The sequence below is a fragment of the Etheostoma cragini genome, chromosome 4 (genome assembly GCF_013103735.1).
Source record: "Etheostoma cragini isolate CJK2018 chromosome 4, CSU_Ecrag_1.0, whole genome shotgun sequence".
Lineage (NCBI taxonomy): Eukaryota > Metazoa > Chordata > Actinopteri > Perciformes > Percidae > Etheostoma > Etheostoma cragini.
In genome coordinates this window covers 17,140,072-17,157,385 of record NC_048410.1, presented here as the reverse complement: position 1 = coordinate 17,157,385, position 17,314 = coordinate 17,140,072, and the positions used below count along the sequence as shown (strand labels likewise).

The 17,314-nt window shown below is 39.5% G+C and overlaps 2 protein-coding genes and 1 long non-coding RNA gene across 5 annotated transcripts; 2 read left to right on the top strand and 1 right to left on the bottom strand.

Annotated features, from left to right (window-relative positions):
• Positions 1-1,940: 1,940 nt before the first annotated feature.
• On the bottom strand, positions 1,941-9,994 carry LOC117943149. 2 transcript variants are annotated; one of them, XM_034869100.1, is made up of 4 exons: positions 9,892-9,994; positions 4,382-4,518; positions 3,646-3,795; positions 1,941-3,526 (listed from the first exon to the last, which is right to left on the bottom strand). In XM_034869100.1, exons 3-4 carry the CDS (start codon positions 3,791-3,793, stop codon positions 2,406-2,408), a joined length of 1,269 nt encoding a protein of 422 aa, XP_034724991.1. In that variant the 5' UTR covers positions 3,794-3,795; positions 4,382-4,518; positions 9,892-9,994; the 3' UTR covers positions 1,941-2,405. The 2 variants fall into 2 exon arrangements, with proteins under 2 accessions (XP_034724991.1, XP_034724990.1); XM_034869099.1 differs by lacking the exon at positions 9,892-9,994 and having other exon boundaries at positions 4,382-4,553.
• Positions 6,219-17,127, top strand: znf362a (zinc finger protein 362a). 2 transcript variants are annotated; one of them, XM_034869096.1, is made up of 9 exons: positions 6,219-6,486; positions 10,047-10,110; positions 11,115-11,316; positions 12,250-12,375; positions 12,784-13,111; positions 14,157-14,381; positions 15,289-15,367; positions 15,507-15,665; positions 15,752-17,127. In XM_034869096.1, the coding sequence occupies exons 2-9, from the start codon at positions 10,048-10,050 to the stop codon at positions 15,869-15,871; spliced, it is 1,302 nt and encodes a 433-aa protein (XP_034724987.1). In that variant the 5' UTR covers positions 6,219-6,486; position 10,047; the 3' UTR covers positions 15,872-17,127. The 2 variants fall into 2 exon arrangements, with proteins under 2 accessions (XP_034724987.1, XP_034724986.1); XM_034869095.1 differs by having other exon boundaries at positions 11,082-11,316.
• Positions 10,125-10,906, top strand: LOC117943164. Its single transcript, XR_004656298.1, has 2 exons — positions 10,125-10,660; positions 10,692-10,906. It is a non-coding gene; the product is annotated as an uncharacterized LOC117943164 (long non-coding RNA).
• Positions 17,128-17,314: the final 187 nt, after the last annotated feature.

Here is a 17,314-nt window from a genome sequence, read left to right as displayed (position 1 = left end):
GTATAAGCAATCAAAAATATGTTCAAACCTTTGAATATAAAGGAATACCTACACATTTGAGTTACTTTAGCATTCTGTTGTAAGCTTTTAGTTTTTTTTTTAGCTATAGACACACTCTAAAAATAAGTGTTGTACAACTTATGAGTCTCCAAAATTATCTGTCTGGGAGCAGTTAAATCATGTGTGGGTGTTCTGTTGAAGCCATACAATTGAACACCATTAGGAAGAAAATCCCCTCAACTCTCATACTACCATACAGCTTTTTGATATTTCTCATGACATTTATGTAATGAACACTAATTCAAATATATATCCTCAATAACAAACAAAAACCATTGCACTCAATGACTTTTTGTCTGAAGCAATAATTTGCCTTTGGATACATCTGGGCTGTATCTCCATCTGTCCTAAACTGCATGAACACATAACACAGAAGGAACGTGGCCTTCTTGTTTAATCTTGCCCAAGTCGGCGTGTGCTGTGGTTTGAGTATTTTTCTGCACAGATCTCTGCACTTTGAAAGAGGAGGTGTGAAAGCCGTTCACTCAGCCCTGAGGCTCCGTTAAAGGCAAGACAACCAAAAAATGCTTTCTTTAGTTTCCTGAATCCCCTTCATCCCTCTCCTGTTACTTCCCAAAGCTCATCAAACATTTTATCTCTGAATTGTTGTTGTATCACAGTGCCCTCTGGTGTTGACATCTGTGCTCCTGAACACCTTTAGACTACAACAGAGTTTTTGCTTTCCCCAGGAAAAAGGCGTATCATTTATTTTCTAGTATAAGTAACACAATGACGCAATGTATGATTATTTTGATCATGGGTTTCATACATTTTCTGTAATAAAACAACTAAAAGCAAAAATCATATCAGGGGGACAAAATCTTATCAAATGGGGTTCTGTGGACCATGTCAGTTTAAGGGTCCTTGACATAAATAAAAGTATGGAATCCACTGGACTAACACTTGACAGCTCAGGCTTCACAGGTCTTATGTGTGAGAACATGGCAGCCATCTTTCAGTTACTCCAGTTACACTATACATCTCTATGGACCATTTTACAGGAGCAGTGGGGCACTCATGTCTGTCCGTTAACTGTGAGACTACTGCCAGCAACCGGTTAGCTTAGCTTAATTTAGCCTAAAGACTTGGCTCTGTTCAAAGGTAACAAAAATCACCTACTGTAACGGCACCTCTAAAGCTCACCAATCAATATGTTACCAACAAAAAAAAAACGTTGAACTGTATTTAAGGGGAACTACGCCTATGTTTTATCAGTAACTTTAAGAAGTCCTGGCAGGCTTTTTTATTTTGTTTTGTCACCTAAAGGCTTTGATACTTGTGTTTTCTTATTGTTGCGTGTTGTGGCCTCTAAGGGCCACTGCACTTTAAGCCAGGCAAATACATTCTTCACATGTGATGAAAAATGTGCTGCTGGCTGTAGAATTATGTTTAATGAGACGTGAGGTATGATGGTTCGATCAGATTTGTGTTCTTTTTTTGGCGGTTTCTCTAATCTTTCTGAAATATTGGACAATTTTACCTCTTTTTTGAAAAATCCATCTTGCATCGTGGAATTGGCATCTGAAACGTAACAAGGGGCCCCAAATGGACGCTACTTTTTTTTCCACAATCCAAAAAAGGTTAGAAACCAGCAGTTCAATATGAAACAATGCTTTGTTTTTTTATTGTAAAATCTTACAGCTAAAACAAAAATGTCACAAAAACATAGTGGAGTAAAAAAGCAGAACATTTCCATCGGAAATGTCATGGAGTCGAAGTATAAATGAATATACTAAAGTAAAGTACAACTACATCAAAATTGTAGTTAAGTACATTACTTGATTACTTATTGACTTTTCACCTCTGAGGAATAGTTCAATCCTTTGAAACCAGCAAATGTAAGTACAGAGACAACACTAAAAAGGAAAATGAAAAAAATATGTGTTACACCCTAAAGTCATTCAGTATTTATTATACAAGGCTTAATGCAAGCTTTATGTGATACAACATCAGCATACTTCATGTTACTACTTTCAAAACACTGTTTGTCCCCGGATTGTTCTTATTTACACTGAAAAGGCTCATTTTAAAACCCATAGTGCAATGACCAATGGCTGCAGATTTTAAAACTCTGAACAATAAAAACAGGCTTTCCAGACGTCTCATTCACTCTGCTTTAATGTCTTACTACCAAGCACGCCTCAACCTGCCTCCTCAGCACTTTTCAGCAGTTTACACACTATTCCTCACATGTAAAAAGCTGCTCAGAAATGTATATTTATACTCTATTCAAGCCAGTGTTGACAGGTAGACCTGCTGTCTGCACACATGCAATATTAATCTGGTGATCCTGTTGCAAATAGCCTCCAGTCAGCGTCCACTTTAGCTTCTTACCTGTCTGGTTTCTATACAAGTGTTTCATTGTGAGCGGGGGATGTGTTGCTTGTGTTTGCTACACCTGATTTAAAAGATTTAATACACCACTCCAGCAGAGTCTCTATGGTCCTGATCAGAAGAATGTTCACACTGAGGTTTAGAGGCAGCACAAAGATGAAGAGCACACCCACAAACCCTAGCATTACATTAACCCCCGGGCAGGAAAACCCCCGCTGTCCCCACCCACTTAAGCTCCTGTATTGTGAGACAACATGTTTCTCCGTGATAAATGTAAGAGGTATACCTCTCTTTGTCTTTTCATGCTCCTGTCCTCCACTCTGTTCAGACAAACAATCGGGGGAGATGAGGACAAAGTCTCCATGGTGATGCTCTGACATCTGCACAGTGTTCCAGGAACACGCTCTGTGAACATTGCAGCTGCTCTCTGTTTTCTCTGGGTCAACACACTGTGCTGGCTCCGACTTCAACATCCCAGGGTTCACAGGCTTGGAGGGCGCAGACAGCGCTGGAATGAGGTTTTTCCAGCAACTATCGCCGTTATTGTTAACTCCATGTTTCTGTGTGTGTGTCCTTGCCATTTGTGCAGGGTCCCAGTGCTGTCTGTGCAGGCCGATGCTGGTGGTCAGGAGGAGCAGGAGGAGTGAGAGGAAGGCCATGCCCCAGCAGGGATTCACAATGCTGGGCATGGGGCTAAACAGGTTGGGCAAACACCTGATGAGGGAGTTGGTTGTGTGCAAACAGGTAGCAGCCCACACTTCCTCCCGTTTCCATCGCCACCTGACATTGAGGGCGACGGCGATCCACACTGAAAGGCAGCAGAGGTAGCCGACAACACAGGACAAGCCCTTTTCTTTGTCTTTGTTGTCTTTGCTGCCCTCCTCCTCTTCCACAGTTACCTCCACAACATAACAACGTTGTCCATCTGTTTGGCTCACTGTCCTGTGAGCGACAACAGCGTGAGGCCACAGCAGGCTGGTCAGGGTCTCCACAGCGATCAGAGGTGTGGTCAGGAGCAACACTGCACCATATGTGTGGCTGAGAAAGAAAAGGAAGCGCAGGGCAATGACGTCACCTACTGGGGTCAGCTCAGTCAGCCAGGACTCCAAGATACAGAAGAAACTCAGAAAAACTAGGAGACAAAAGATTAAGTGTGAGTTAGTTAGGTGACTCAATTGGATTAGAGCAGTGACTCCCAGTTTAGCAGCTCAGCTAAAAAATAAATAAAAACAAGCGGTTCCTGATACTCACCTGTGACCAAGAAGTCGGTAAAGACCAGTAGGCAGCAGCAGCAGAAGCTGACGGGACTGTAGGAGGCTGCCAACGAGGGTAGGAAGAGGAGACTGCAGGCCAGTTTGCATACGCAAAACACCAACGCTTCTTCCAACACACCATCCATTGCTGCAAGAAGACAACACAAACACACAGGTTGACGTATCAAAAAACTGGTTTTCTTCTTGCCCCGGGGTGGAGGATCTCAGGAATTCCAGGCACTCTGCTGTCAGTCAACCCCCAACAATGTTAAAATCTATCTGTATATAATGTTACATGCTCATTCCAGTGTGAATCGGTCTGCCCTTTGGTTACAGATCAATATTTTTGTTGTTTACGTTAGTAGTGAACCCTGGACCAGAGAGCTGTTTAAAGTCAATCAAAAATGATGAAACTCAGGAAGAAGTTCAACTGTCAATATTATATTTAAATCTATTTCCCAATGGGATATTTAAAACCAGCAATGAAACATCAAATGTCATGAAACTGCTCAGTGATGTGATACACGTTAAAATGTGCAGACTCTTTTGCTGTGTCCCGGCTGTAAATATGTCCACCTCCTGACCCTGACATTGTACAATGAGACTGGTTCAACCTGTTACAAGTATTCCATTATCTCTTCTTACATGTTTACAGTAAGACAATTCAAACTACATGCAACAGAAAACTATGAGTCTCAAAATTGAAAACTGCTGTTGAGTTCATTAGTTCTTACCTGGACTCACAGGAGCTTTCAGAGCAGCATGTCAACATGAGCTTCAACTGTTTCATCTGTTCTCTTCAGCTCACTCTATTGCTCCGCCCTCATGGAGATAATGCCCCCCCCTTCCTGTGCTCCCTGCTGCACCTGGCCTGTGTGGAGGTGAGAGAACATGTGCGTTTTCAGAGGGTGTGGCGCTGTTTGTGCAGACCAGAAAACCTGTCTGACAACTAATTTACAGTGAGAGATACAAAATGCATGCATGATTGTCAGTTTGTGTGTGTGTGTGTGTGTGTGTGTGTGTGTGTGTGTGTGTGTGTGTGTGTGTGTGTGTGTGTGTGTGTGTGTGTCAAAAATCTAAATAAACTAGTTGACATCCGTGAAGGGTATACTGGATAAAAGATCTTTCATTTTCCCTGAGAATGTACAAACGTTCCTGTGCTACACCCACCTTGTTTAAAATACAGTGTGTTGTGTTAAAGGATTCGGCAAATACACATGCAGGGTGTTTCAGCAGGACTAGACTGTAGATCACATTATTGTTTAGTTATTTGTAGGTTGTGAGTAGAATTTCAAAATGGATCCTAACCGGGAGCCAGTGGATTGTCAATGGATGACTCGTGATGAGCTGCAGCAAAGAAGTTAGTTTCTTTATCACGGTCAAATGTGATGTGAACTATTTTAAATGTGTGTATAGTAGTGAAGTGACAGTTGTAGTTTGTAAGTACAGGGTGAACAGTGTGGATGTAAAATGCTTGTATTTAGCTGGTGTGAAACTAAGGACATTTACTCAAATACTGAACTTAAGTACAGTTTTAAGGTCTCCATGCCACGCTCCTCAGATATATTGTCCTTTTTTACTCATTCATCTGACAGCTTTAGTTACTAGTTACTCTACAAATTTAGATTTTTGCACACAAAACACATGCAGTTCATAAAATACAATGTTTTATTAGAAATGAAAATGCCCAACAATATATAGACCTAGAATGCCAGTAGAAATGATTAGACAATTACTTACTTGATTGACAGAACTGTTTTGTTTCCAGTTTCTAAAATGTGAGGATTTTTATGCATTGAGTACTTATACTATTTTTACTGTTCTGCACTCAATCACTACTCTACCTCTACCCTCTTTTTTATCCTCAGTCTGAGTCACGTCAAAGACTTAAGATAGAGTCTTGTAAAATTTTGCATTTCCTATGAATACCTAAATATAAATTTGAATATGTGTGTGGGTGTGTTTGTTACTTGTACAGATACAGACAAAGGCAGGAGCTCTCAGGGTTGATCTACACACACACAAATATTAAACGCTATACAATAAAAAATCAACAGCATCACAAACTACAGGCTCCAAAATCCCTTAAAACCTGAATTTGTTGCTATGGTTTAATCCAATCATTTTGAAAAGGCCAATAGATAAACTCAAAGTGCCTGGTTTAATATATATATATATATTTATGCCTCATTTTCAAGTGATAGCTCATCATGTATATCTCCTCTGACTTTCAGCCCTGAGCAACATGTTCAACAGCTCTTTCTTGTGGCATCAGTGCCATCTCCTGCTGAGCTCAGCACAGAGCATATTAGCAGCCTGTCGTGCTGCTGCTGAGCGGATTACATATTTACTGTACATAACCGTTGTGACCTGACAGACAGACGGAGACATGGCTTACCCATAGCTTGGAAAAGAAACACATTCTTCTCACTATATGCACTTGTAATACTGGAGCTCTACAACATATTACGTCATATTAATGTAGGCCTACCGTAAAATTAAGTGCGACCACAAGTCAGGCTCACACATGCAATAGGCTGCCATCACCAGCCTATCACCGTAACTGTCATTACACAGGGAAACCGTGTTGAATGTGAAACTTCCCACGCATGTGCACGGTTTTTATTCAATCCCTACATCTGCAAGGAAATGTCAGCGTTTAAATTAGAAACCAGAAAATGGGTTAAAAAATCAGTTTGAGCTCAGTGTTTTTTAGACGCCTGCAGCACCCAGAAGTGAACAGCAGGCGACCCGGAAGGTTTGAAGTCCGACTGAGAGCAGGCAGAGAGAGGAGTCTAATCCTTTATTAAATAGCTATTTCTTCCCTCGCTTGGTTCAGGTACGTTGGCCGCTCGATGCAAATTCTCTGCCTCTTGTTTGCTCTTTTCTCTCGCACATTAGCTCTCATTGTGTCGCTTCGTCACCATTTCTGTTTAACCCATGCAAAAGTTGTATTTAAAAAAATAAATAAGAGCATTTGCAGCGCAGAGGTGACACTGCTTTTCCTTTCTTCTGTCGTGCAAATAAAAGCTCTCCCTACGCGCCAGGATTAACATCGACATTCGCGTTTATTGCTCAGCAGCAGCAGAGCATTCAGCAAAAGCATGATGATTGTTGTAGGAAGTGTCAGGTTTTTTTTTTTTTTTTTTTTTTTTTTTTTCTCTCCTCCTCGAGCCGGGCTATTCAAACCTGCAAATCAAAGTAAACAATCATTGTACGCTTAATGCAAAATACGCACATCCCGACGCATCGTAAGCGCGTTTAATTACATCTGGAGAATTACCTCCTAAATATTCGGATCTGCAGAATATGGCGTCCAGTGCTTATAAAAATAAGACAGGGCTGCCATTTTTGTTTTCCTTTTGTCTGAAATTTTTTAATAAACTGTCTGAGAATGTGGGAGAGGCGGCGGACTGAGCGAGGCGTTGCGTTTCTCTCTGGAGGAGATGCTCTTCTATTAAGCTGCTCTCGTTTTAGGATTTATAGATCAGATTATGTTTCGTTTGCTTTTGAACAGGCGATTAACTCAGCACAGCGTGTACAAAAAAGGACTAAAAGTTAACCCCAACTTTAGTTTCGGAGATGGACTTGTAATTTTCTCTAGAGGTGATCTCACAGCAATGACCCGTCTTCTGTTTCGTTTCACTGATGCAGTTTTGAAGCTGAAATATTGAGATTTAGAAATAGTTTTCTGTCTGCAAAATACCTGCCCCCTGCACGTCATTATGGTAACACTACTCACGATCTGTAGGATTTAAATAGCACCGTGTATGATAGCATAGATATAGATTCCTCTACCCATGTAGGCCTAATACTAACAGGCGGCTGTAACGGAATCAACAGCATAGCCTGTTATGGCCCACTAGCAACAGCAAGTGGGCCATATTGCTTCAATATCACTTTCTAATATCCTTTGTAAGGGCTGAATGTACATTGTAAAACTTTTTTTTGTTGATTAATAAATGATTAACTAATGTCTTATAGATCAGGAATAGGTACGCCATTATAAGATGTTTTGGGTTGCCTCTGACTGATGTTTTATCTTTTAAGTCATTTGCAGTTGGTAATCTTATGGATTTTGCACTTCATATAAAAGACCACCAAGTCTCGAGCTGTGTTAATAAGTCAATAATAAAGGGTCTTTAAAGCCATCAGGTCAGCAGTTGTATGCTAATACTGTAAGTGGAGGGATTTTGGTTCTAATGATTCTTTTACAACATGAAACCACAAAGGTTGTTCTAAAAGGCTTAAGTGATCTATAAAACATCAGTACACAATGTATTAACCATTAGTTACAAATTACAACCCTTTAACTTCTTAGAAAGTACCATTACTTCCACTTAGCACCTGGTCAACTACTTTGTAATAATGAAAACAGAAAAAAGGGGACAAAAAGTTTTGATGTACTGATTTAATAAATGACTTAATTGAATGCCAAGCGGCGATCCATAGAAAATCCCAAACATTCTTTTCTTCCAGGTTCTTAAATGCAAAAATGCAAAGCTTTTCTTTGTCACATAGTATAGTCAACTGAAAAAAGTTGGGTGTTAGAGAAAACGATACGTTTGAGTACATCACCATGGGCCCTTGGAAACTACATTCAATTTTGGACTATTTTATGACATGTTAGTGTCAAAATGAATAACCAAGTGTAATAATCAAGAAAGTTATTTGCAGATTAGCCAACAATGAACATAACCATTATTTTGCAGCCCTAAAGAGCTCTGATACACCTGCATCAGAACTACTAGACGTGGAAGTATTTTTCCTACTTGCTAGAAATACTTCAAACCCTTTTACATGCACGCATACATATTTAAGCTGAATAGAAAGAAACTCAGCTGCATTTATGCAAAAGCATACACAACTATTCTGGCAAAAGTTGAATAAGTCCAAAAGCAATGCAGTCTGGACCTTACTCTACAGGTTGATTCTAAGGGCATACATAGGCATACAGTATAAATGTACAGCAATACACAGTAACCATAAGTCATATACAGTACCTCCCTGCCATATAATATTTTCTGTTTGAAACGTGTCATTTAAAATAGTGACACAAGGATGTCCAGCTGCCGTCAAACTCCTGTGCCTGCTCTCTCGAGGCAGAAAGCCTCCAGGAAGTGAAACTGATCCCCACTGGCATCATTAGAGAACTATTTTGTGGGGTTTACTGTACGCTCGTACCCCTGAACGTATCGTTTTTGTTTCTCTTGGCTCACGGATCCGGACTGCGTTATGCCTCTGCTAAGCCAAACAGACTGAGGAATGGTGAAGTGTGCCAAAGCACGCAATGCAAAATGTTTTAAAGAAGAAACTTCATACGAGGTTGAGAAGAGAAGCTATGGAAAGAAAAGCCTTTAGATCAAAACTTCAGCAGCAAGCAGCTCTCTCTGAGAAGGTTTCTGTCCATCTGGCCAAACAGTGTGTGCTCTATTGCATGCCATAGAAATCCAATATTGTCATTTAAAAGAGTTATGTCATACTCTTATTTTGCCATAAAATAGAAAATATCTACTGTGTTACTTACAAATAAGTATGGTTTCTGTGCAGCATCTTCACTAGTTATTCCATGTTCTTTATATTCAGCTGCATTACCGACCTCTCAGCACTGAGGTGACACTCAATGTTTCTCTGTTGCGGCCCCATGTGAAGAGGAGGAGACAGTCGGATTAGGATCTGAGCCACATCACTTTTACGGTTGTCTCTGATAACCTTTTTTGGAGAGTTTCTTAGCTGTTGTAATCATGTCAGAGCCTATCTATGAGGCAACATGCTGTTCTCGAAGTCTTGTGGTTTGAAAAAGTGCATTACTCACTTTAACGTCCTCCTTTAACAACAGACGCATCCTCTCTGCCCTCTCTGATAAAGCACTGTGTAAAGAAACAAGGTCTCCTCTTGCGCTTTTGGGAAAGGGGGAGAACTAATACATAATTTCTCTGAAAACACACTATCACAAGACTGTGACAAGTTATCTCTAACTATCACGTCAAACAGTCAGCTGCTGCTTGGGCGGAGAACTACTGACACAAATTTTTAACCACTGTTTTGTATTCTAACAATAGATCTTCACATAAGTTGACAGGAAGCAATTTTGTTAGTAATATCTTAAAATAGCGGTTCCCACCTAATAAAATAAAACTGAGTGGTTGCAAGATGATTCAAATTTCCCTCAAATCTTCTCCTTTTCATGTGTAAATTACAACTCTTAACATCATTAAATTAAAAATAAATAAACATTACTCACCTAACATGAGGAGTCACAAGTAAACATTGGTTTGTTTAAGGTGTCCCAAGCCAGACTACAATAGTCTGACTACAAATATGTACTCAATATACATTTCACTGATGGACAGATGGCTGCCCTCACCCTGTTTATGACCCTTTATGTATTTATTTCAGTATGGCTGAACCTCGCTTTAACAATCCATATTTTTGGCCTCCACCTTCCACTATGCCCGGCCAGGTGAGTGACTCTGGTATTAACACCTATTTAGCACACATGTTTTAACTTGCTGTAGCTAAGTTAGAGGAGGTTGACTAACACAGCACTTCAACACGTGTTTTTTCTCCACTTGACAAGCCAACCGGACGTGATATTAGGGCGTGGCAGTATCGAAGATTACATTTTTTTTATTCAATATTCAAGATTGTGACTTAATTTCGATTGATTTTGTCATTATTTTTTTTTTAATCTGTTGTGATTGTTTATTTAAGATTTTTTTTACACTTCTGTTTTGCATGGATTAAAGACAGGAGAAATAACATGTTAGTTAATAAACTTTAAAAATGCTGGTAGGGGGTATTGTTTACCTCTGGACAGCCAGGTTAGCTTTTTCTAGTCTTTGTGCTAAGCTAAGCTAACTGACTGCTGACTCTAGCTACATAGTTAGCATACAGGCATGGAATCTTCTCATTGAAAGGTCAGTATAACATTATTAAGCCTTTTTGTCAAAAGATCAACATATTTCTTAAAACTGTAGTTCCCAACCTGTGGTTCTCAGGGTTAATCTGAGGTTTCATCAATCTGAGGGGTCACCAGATGAGGGTTCACCAGATGATAAAAGGGATAAATTAAATCAATCTGTTAGTGAAAATGTTTTTTCTCTTCTAAGTTTAGCCTATTTTCTTGAGAAATACTGGATACCATCTTTTTCTGGCCTCTAAGAATCATTTAAGTTAGATACATCAGAAAAAGTAAGTCCATAACCTGTGATGAGGGGTCAGAAATAGATGTTGATTTTTTTTAAGAGGTTGCAAGACAAAAAGGTTGGGAACCACTGTTTTAATTTAGCGATTAATTGTTCGGATGTTTACAGTGAGGACGTTTCGGGTACAATGTCATGTATCAACCTCTAGAGGGAACTATCGTCTCATAAAGTGACACTACCTGAACTGATGGCTGTTCTCTTGTCACAAATGTTTCCTGGCTGTCAGCTGGATAACCTAGTCTTGATTAATAAAATCAAGGAGCAGCTGATGGCAGAGAAGATCAGACCGCCACATCTGTCCGCTGTCTCAGCCCCTTCCCAACAGCAATTACTGGCTCCCCCCATCCAGTCGGATAGCGGCCAGCACGGGATGTCCAAAGGTCACCAGATGCCGGTTCTCCACAGCCCCTCTCAGCCTGATATTGCCCTCCACGCCCGCCCCGCCTCTAGCTCAGTCACAGGTATTCCTCACCAGGCTCACTAGTTCTCTTTCTTTACCAGTGGTGGAAGAAGTATTCCGATCCTTTAAATAAGTAAAAGTACTTATACCACACTGTGAAAATACTCCACTACAAGTCAAATTTTTCCATACAAATCCTTACCTAAGTAAAAGTATGTAAGTATTATCAGAACAGTGTTCATTTATCAATTTATTTCTCTTGTGAAATCATATAAAATACAATTTTATTGAATCGTAATCGCTCAGTTCCTACAATTTACACATTAGAACAGTCCTCATAGGAGCTCTACCTTCTACCCCACCGCAACATCTTTAAGGATGATCTTTAATGGTTCCTTCAGCCTTTTTCTTGCAGCGTGGAGGATGTGCGCAATGGCTTCTGTAGATTGGTTGGGACGTTAGGCAATCTGTAATGATAGCTCCACTGTGCTGGGTAGCGAGGATCAGATGTAATCCTTGACCAGTCGTTCAAAGCACATCATCAGTACAGAGGTGAGGGCCACTGGGCAGTAGTCATTCAGGCAGGGTGGCCTTGCTTTCTTGGGTGATGGTGTTGAGGTGATGGTGGACCTCATGAGGCGCATGGGAATAACAGACAGACAGGTTGGATATTATTGTGAGATACATGGTTTTCACTGGACGTAAACATGAAAAAAACTAGAAACAAAAATGTAACTAGTAACTCAAGATTTAAGATCAATTTAGTGAAGTAGAAGTATAAAGTTGTATACAATGGAAATACTCAAGGACCTTGAATTGGTATTGATGTACAGTACTTGAATAAATGTACTTAGTTTACATTCCACCACTGCTTTTTACTGATCTGCAAGAAATGTATCCATCCTGCATCATCAGAGTTGGTTCAGCTTCTCTCAGTTCCCTCTTCCCAGGGACCTCTTTAACAAATGGGAGTTTCCCTGTACATTTTTACCAGGTCGGATTCTGGGGGATGTAAACTTGAATCTGGACGATAAGGCAGCTATAAAAGCCAGAGGAATATGGGAAGACTGGCATCTGCGTCAACTTATAGACCATCCCTCCAGGACAAACCATGTCTCAGGTAACCACAGTTTGTACAGGTGGTACTCCCTGTTGCTGTAATACAAAGAAACAGTGAAACAAAGATTATTGTCTTGCTCAGGTCTGCGGTTTGTGGGTTTCATTTAATTGGTTCTGGAAATAATATTGGGAAATTTGGACTTTTCTGTACTGCACTTATATGTAGAAGAATATACACTATATACACAAGAAAATTACTTTTCAAACACCGCTAAAAAGAGAGTCATGTTTGCCAACCATCCTATCATATGTCCATTATATCTTAAATACTGTATATATATGTTAGCTGTTTATCCATGTAGTTACAGTTTGTCTGTGTTTGCATGATTGTTTCCCTTCAAATATGACCTGAATTGGCAATTTTTATGACAACCTATCTCAGTCCTGTCTTCACTTTTGCACCAATCAGGTGTGGCGCTGGCATCCAGAACAGGCAACCTCAACGCCTCAGAGATCATCACTCCCACCACACCCACCTCGAGCAGCCACAGCCGGCTGGGCGGAGCCCCCACACCTCACCTCATCTCAGGGTTAGCCTGCAGCCATGGGATGGAGCACGGGAAAAACAACGGGGGCCTTGTCGGACTCCTAGGCCCTCCTCCAAAGGAGGAACGGGGGCGTAAAAGGATCAAAGCAGAGAATGGGTCGTCTCTTTTGGTGGTGCCCTACCCGATCCTAGCCTCAGGCAACGACCAGTCCTGTGTCACCATCACTGCCAAACAGGGGAAAACCTACAGGTATGTATGAAAGGACTATTTGCATAGATAACTAAGGTGCAGTGCCTCTGACTCATTACTTACAATTCCAGGAATCTAGTAAATCACCCTCTGTACTCTGAAATATGGTTGAAGCTACAACATAGAATAAAATAGAATGAATTTAATTTAACGTCCCAGATATTTACCAAACACAGACCATAATGAGGGAAGAGGTACTCCAATTATTAACTTAAAATAATTAAAAAAAAGTAAAAATGAAAATTACAACAAAATGAAAACTATACAAAATACTCTGTAAGATGTAAAAATATTCAAAATGTTACTTAAAGCGTCTATAATAAGTAATTTTATATTAAAGCGTCTATAATAAATAATTTTAAATTAATGAATCAAATGGCATTTGTGATGACATTTCACTATTGTACAGCTTGTTTCTGCAGCCCTGCTAGCCAAAAACAAAGCACTTATAGCAGGTTTAAGTAAGCATACATTCCTTATAAATAGCAAAAGTACTCACCATGCTATTATACATTAAAATTAACGTATCATGTGTTTTATATACAGTATAATAAAGGTATCTGCTAGTAGCTATAGATGTGTTATAAATGCAATGGGGTAAAACGTTTAAAGTAATAAAGTGGAAATACTACAGTAATAGGTAGAAATACAAGAAATACTTGCTTTTCCCGACTGACGGACACACATAGACTGTTTTCATTGTTTTCTTAACATTGTTACACAGTTTTGAGATTTTAAACGTGAACAGATGTGCAAATAGGAAGCAAATGGAAAGTTTTAAAAACTTTATCAGAGTCAAAAGTGTGACAGGCCACACTTGGTCTTGCTCAATAATGAGGACAAATTTCCAATTCAGCTTGTATTCTTGGCATTCATGTGTCTTTCTGAGGGTGCACTATATGTCAAGAAAATTTTTTGTTTGTATTGAGAAATGTATTAATATAAAAAGTATATAATATAATGTATTTAAATATCCCCATGTCGCAAATTTGCGTCAGGGCGCTCATGTGTGTCTTCTATCTGTGTTGCTGTGTTTTTGAAACAGGTGTAAAGTTTGTCCGCTGACCTTCTTCTCCAAGTCAGACATGCAGATCCACTCCAAAACGCATACGGAGATGAAGGCTCACAAGTGTCCTCACTGCACTAAGTCCTTTACAAACGCATCGTACCTGGCCCAGCACCTGCGCATACACCTGGGCGTCAAACCGTATCGCTGCTCCTACTGTGAGAAATGTTTCCGCCAACTCTCCCATCTGCAGCAGCACACCAGGTCAGATCTCTGACAGTCAGTTTTGTCATTATGTTGATATCCACCAAAGCTATGATGAGCATAAGTGTATTCTGTTGTTAATCTGCTTCAATAACATCATTTATATTCTGAGCTGGAACAGCCCACTAGTACTATTAGCCCACTGAGCTGTGGTGGAATATGGTTGTAATTAATATTGCATATTGCAGTAAACAAATGGTTGCTATGTAACGATATAGGGGAGTGATGGCCTCCTGAGAAGAGAATAAAATCACCCTCCCTCTGTGCGTCTTCTAATTCATTGCTGTTCTTTGTTGTAAAAGCCGGTCTTTTTTTCTTCTGAATATTGTGTCCAGCCCATTTAAACCACAATTTAAAAAAATTGTCTAAATTAAACAGTGCCTAGGCAATTTAAAAATTGCCTCAATTGCCTATATTGACCATAAAATGGTCACCTGACTGCCACGTTAAGACAGACTCGAAAAAAAAATATTATGAAATGAAGCAACACAACCTAAATCGTTGAACTCTCAGTAATTATTGCATCACTCAATACTAATAGAATTGAGAAAATGTAAACTTAAATTTGATACATTTTTTGTAATTTTGGTTGACTGACCCTTTAAAATTGGGTGAACTTGTTGCTGCAGTATTAGGAATTGGTGTTTAAGGTCCAGTCAGTAAGGAAGGGGTGTAGTGGTTCCCTAGTTATCACAGTTTTTCCTTCTTGTTTACTCTCTGCTGGCCAGCTTTTGTCGCTCTGCATACACGCCACTAAGTAAACCAAGACAAAATTCACCTTTTAATAGTGTTACATTATATAAAGAGCTTTTTTAAGGTTGAGTTGTTTTGTTATGTTAGTTATGAAGCTTCCTGTCTAACCTGTTTGAAAAGACTTTTAGTTTCTAATGATTGTATCATATTTCAGAATCCACACAGGCGATCGGCCGTACAAATGCGGCCATGCAGGATGTGAAAAAGCTTTTACTCAGCTATCTAATCTGCAGGTAAACATGAAATGCATTACCCCTGCCATCCGTTTTACAGCCTTGACCCTCCACTGCTTAAACTGTGTGCAAATTACAATGTGGCACGAAAGTGACTCCGTTTCTGCATGTTTTTTTTTGTTTGTTTCCTCTGCTGAAGTCCCACCAGAGGCAGCACAACAAGGACAAGCCCTTCAAATGTTCCAACTGTTACCGTGCCTATTCAGACTCTGCCTCGCTGCAGATCCACCTGTCTGCACACGCCATCAAAAACGCCAAGGCCTACTGCTGCAGCATGTGCGGCCGGGCGTACACGTCGGTGAGTTAGAAGTCCAATTTAAGAGTTTTGAAATCTGAACTACCTACAGTGGAGATGATTAAAAGTGTTGTCGTTTTTTTCTTCAGGAGACGTACCTTATGAAACACATGTCTAAACACACAATGGTGGAACACGTGGTTTCCCATCATTCCCCCCAACACAGGACAGAGTCTCCCACCATTCCTATACGGATCTCCCTCATCTGAGCCCCTCACCCTCATCTCCTGTCCTCCCATCAGAGACGTTTCCTGTGTTTTCTGCGCTCTTCTGATGGACTTTGAACCCCTAAATGGGTTCCAAAAATGTGCCAGATTGTACAAGTATCTTGTGAAAAAGTGCTCTTTTATTGAGTATATCCTCCTTTCCTTTCTTGCTGACCAGATAGTATTATCGGGGACATCCAAAGATGACTTCTCAGCACTTTCAGGCCTGGCAATGACAGGCCTAAAAATGTCTTTTTCTATTTGACTGAATTGAAAAAATACAAAGTAAGTATTGCTCCGGGCAGCTACAGTACATAGGAAGTCTTTTTGAACCTTTTTGTGTTATAACAAGATTACATTGTTTTTTTTAAATGGTCCATAACTTTCTTTACTCAAGTCATTGCAAAATATAATATTTGCATCAGAAATAGTCTTCCGTTAGCTGAGTGGCCAAGTACACATAATGATGAATGCTTATATAATGTGTATTCATGTAAATTGTGCCACTTTTTATGTCAGTGTTTGCAATCTTTCAACAATCATGTGTCCATAACGCATGTGTGACTCATCTCACTCACTGAATGGATGGTTGGATATATTTTATTTCACATATATTTTGTAAGTTTTAAAATAAGCTCAAAGCTTAAAGTTTAAAAAGTCCTTTAGATCTTCTAAAACATAAGAACTTTAAAAAAATAAGTGTCACTAAAAACCACACAAAATCTGATTTGAAACTTTAATTGATGCAATGAATGTGAGAGATTCTGCTTTTAAGTGCTGTTAAGTACAGAAAGTAACTTGAGAATGTGCTTTTGTAAAAGTCAAAACCCCCTGAAAATATAATAATCTATATGCATTGATTTTGCCAAATTCACCACACTATTTATAATTATGATGTTCAAATGAAATTGAATCATGCACTCAGTGCTTTTTTGTCCACCTTGAGTGTGCAAATGAATAAATGTTACACCACCACTCTGCTGCTGCTGCCACTGCTGCTTCAAAGACAAATGTGTTACTTTCCTGGAAAACATTTATGTGGTCACTCTTTTTGGTTTTCAGCTATAATTTGTAACAGACACATTACACATCTTTGAATACTCATTTTGCCATTGTTTTATTAATGAAATTTGCCATTTTATATGCATTTAAGCCTTAACTTTGTTACAACTCTAGGGTCCACGTTGTTTTATCACTTTACATTTGCCTTTTACGTCATGGCATGATCTATACTGTAAATAAACTATATTAGCTGTCAACCTGTTTTATAATAAAACATTCTATAATTACAAGTAATGGTGAAAAAACCTTTTTTGTTTTCCTCGCTGTAGGAAATAATCCTAGTAAAGTGATTGTAATACAAAACAAGATGAACAGTATAACAAGATGAAGGCTGATGAATAAAATGCTTCATCAGACCTCTGGTAACAGCTGTTGGGTTGCTCT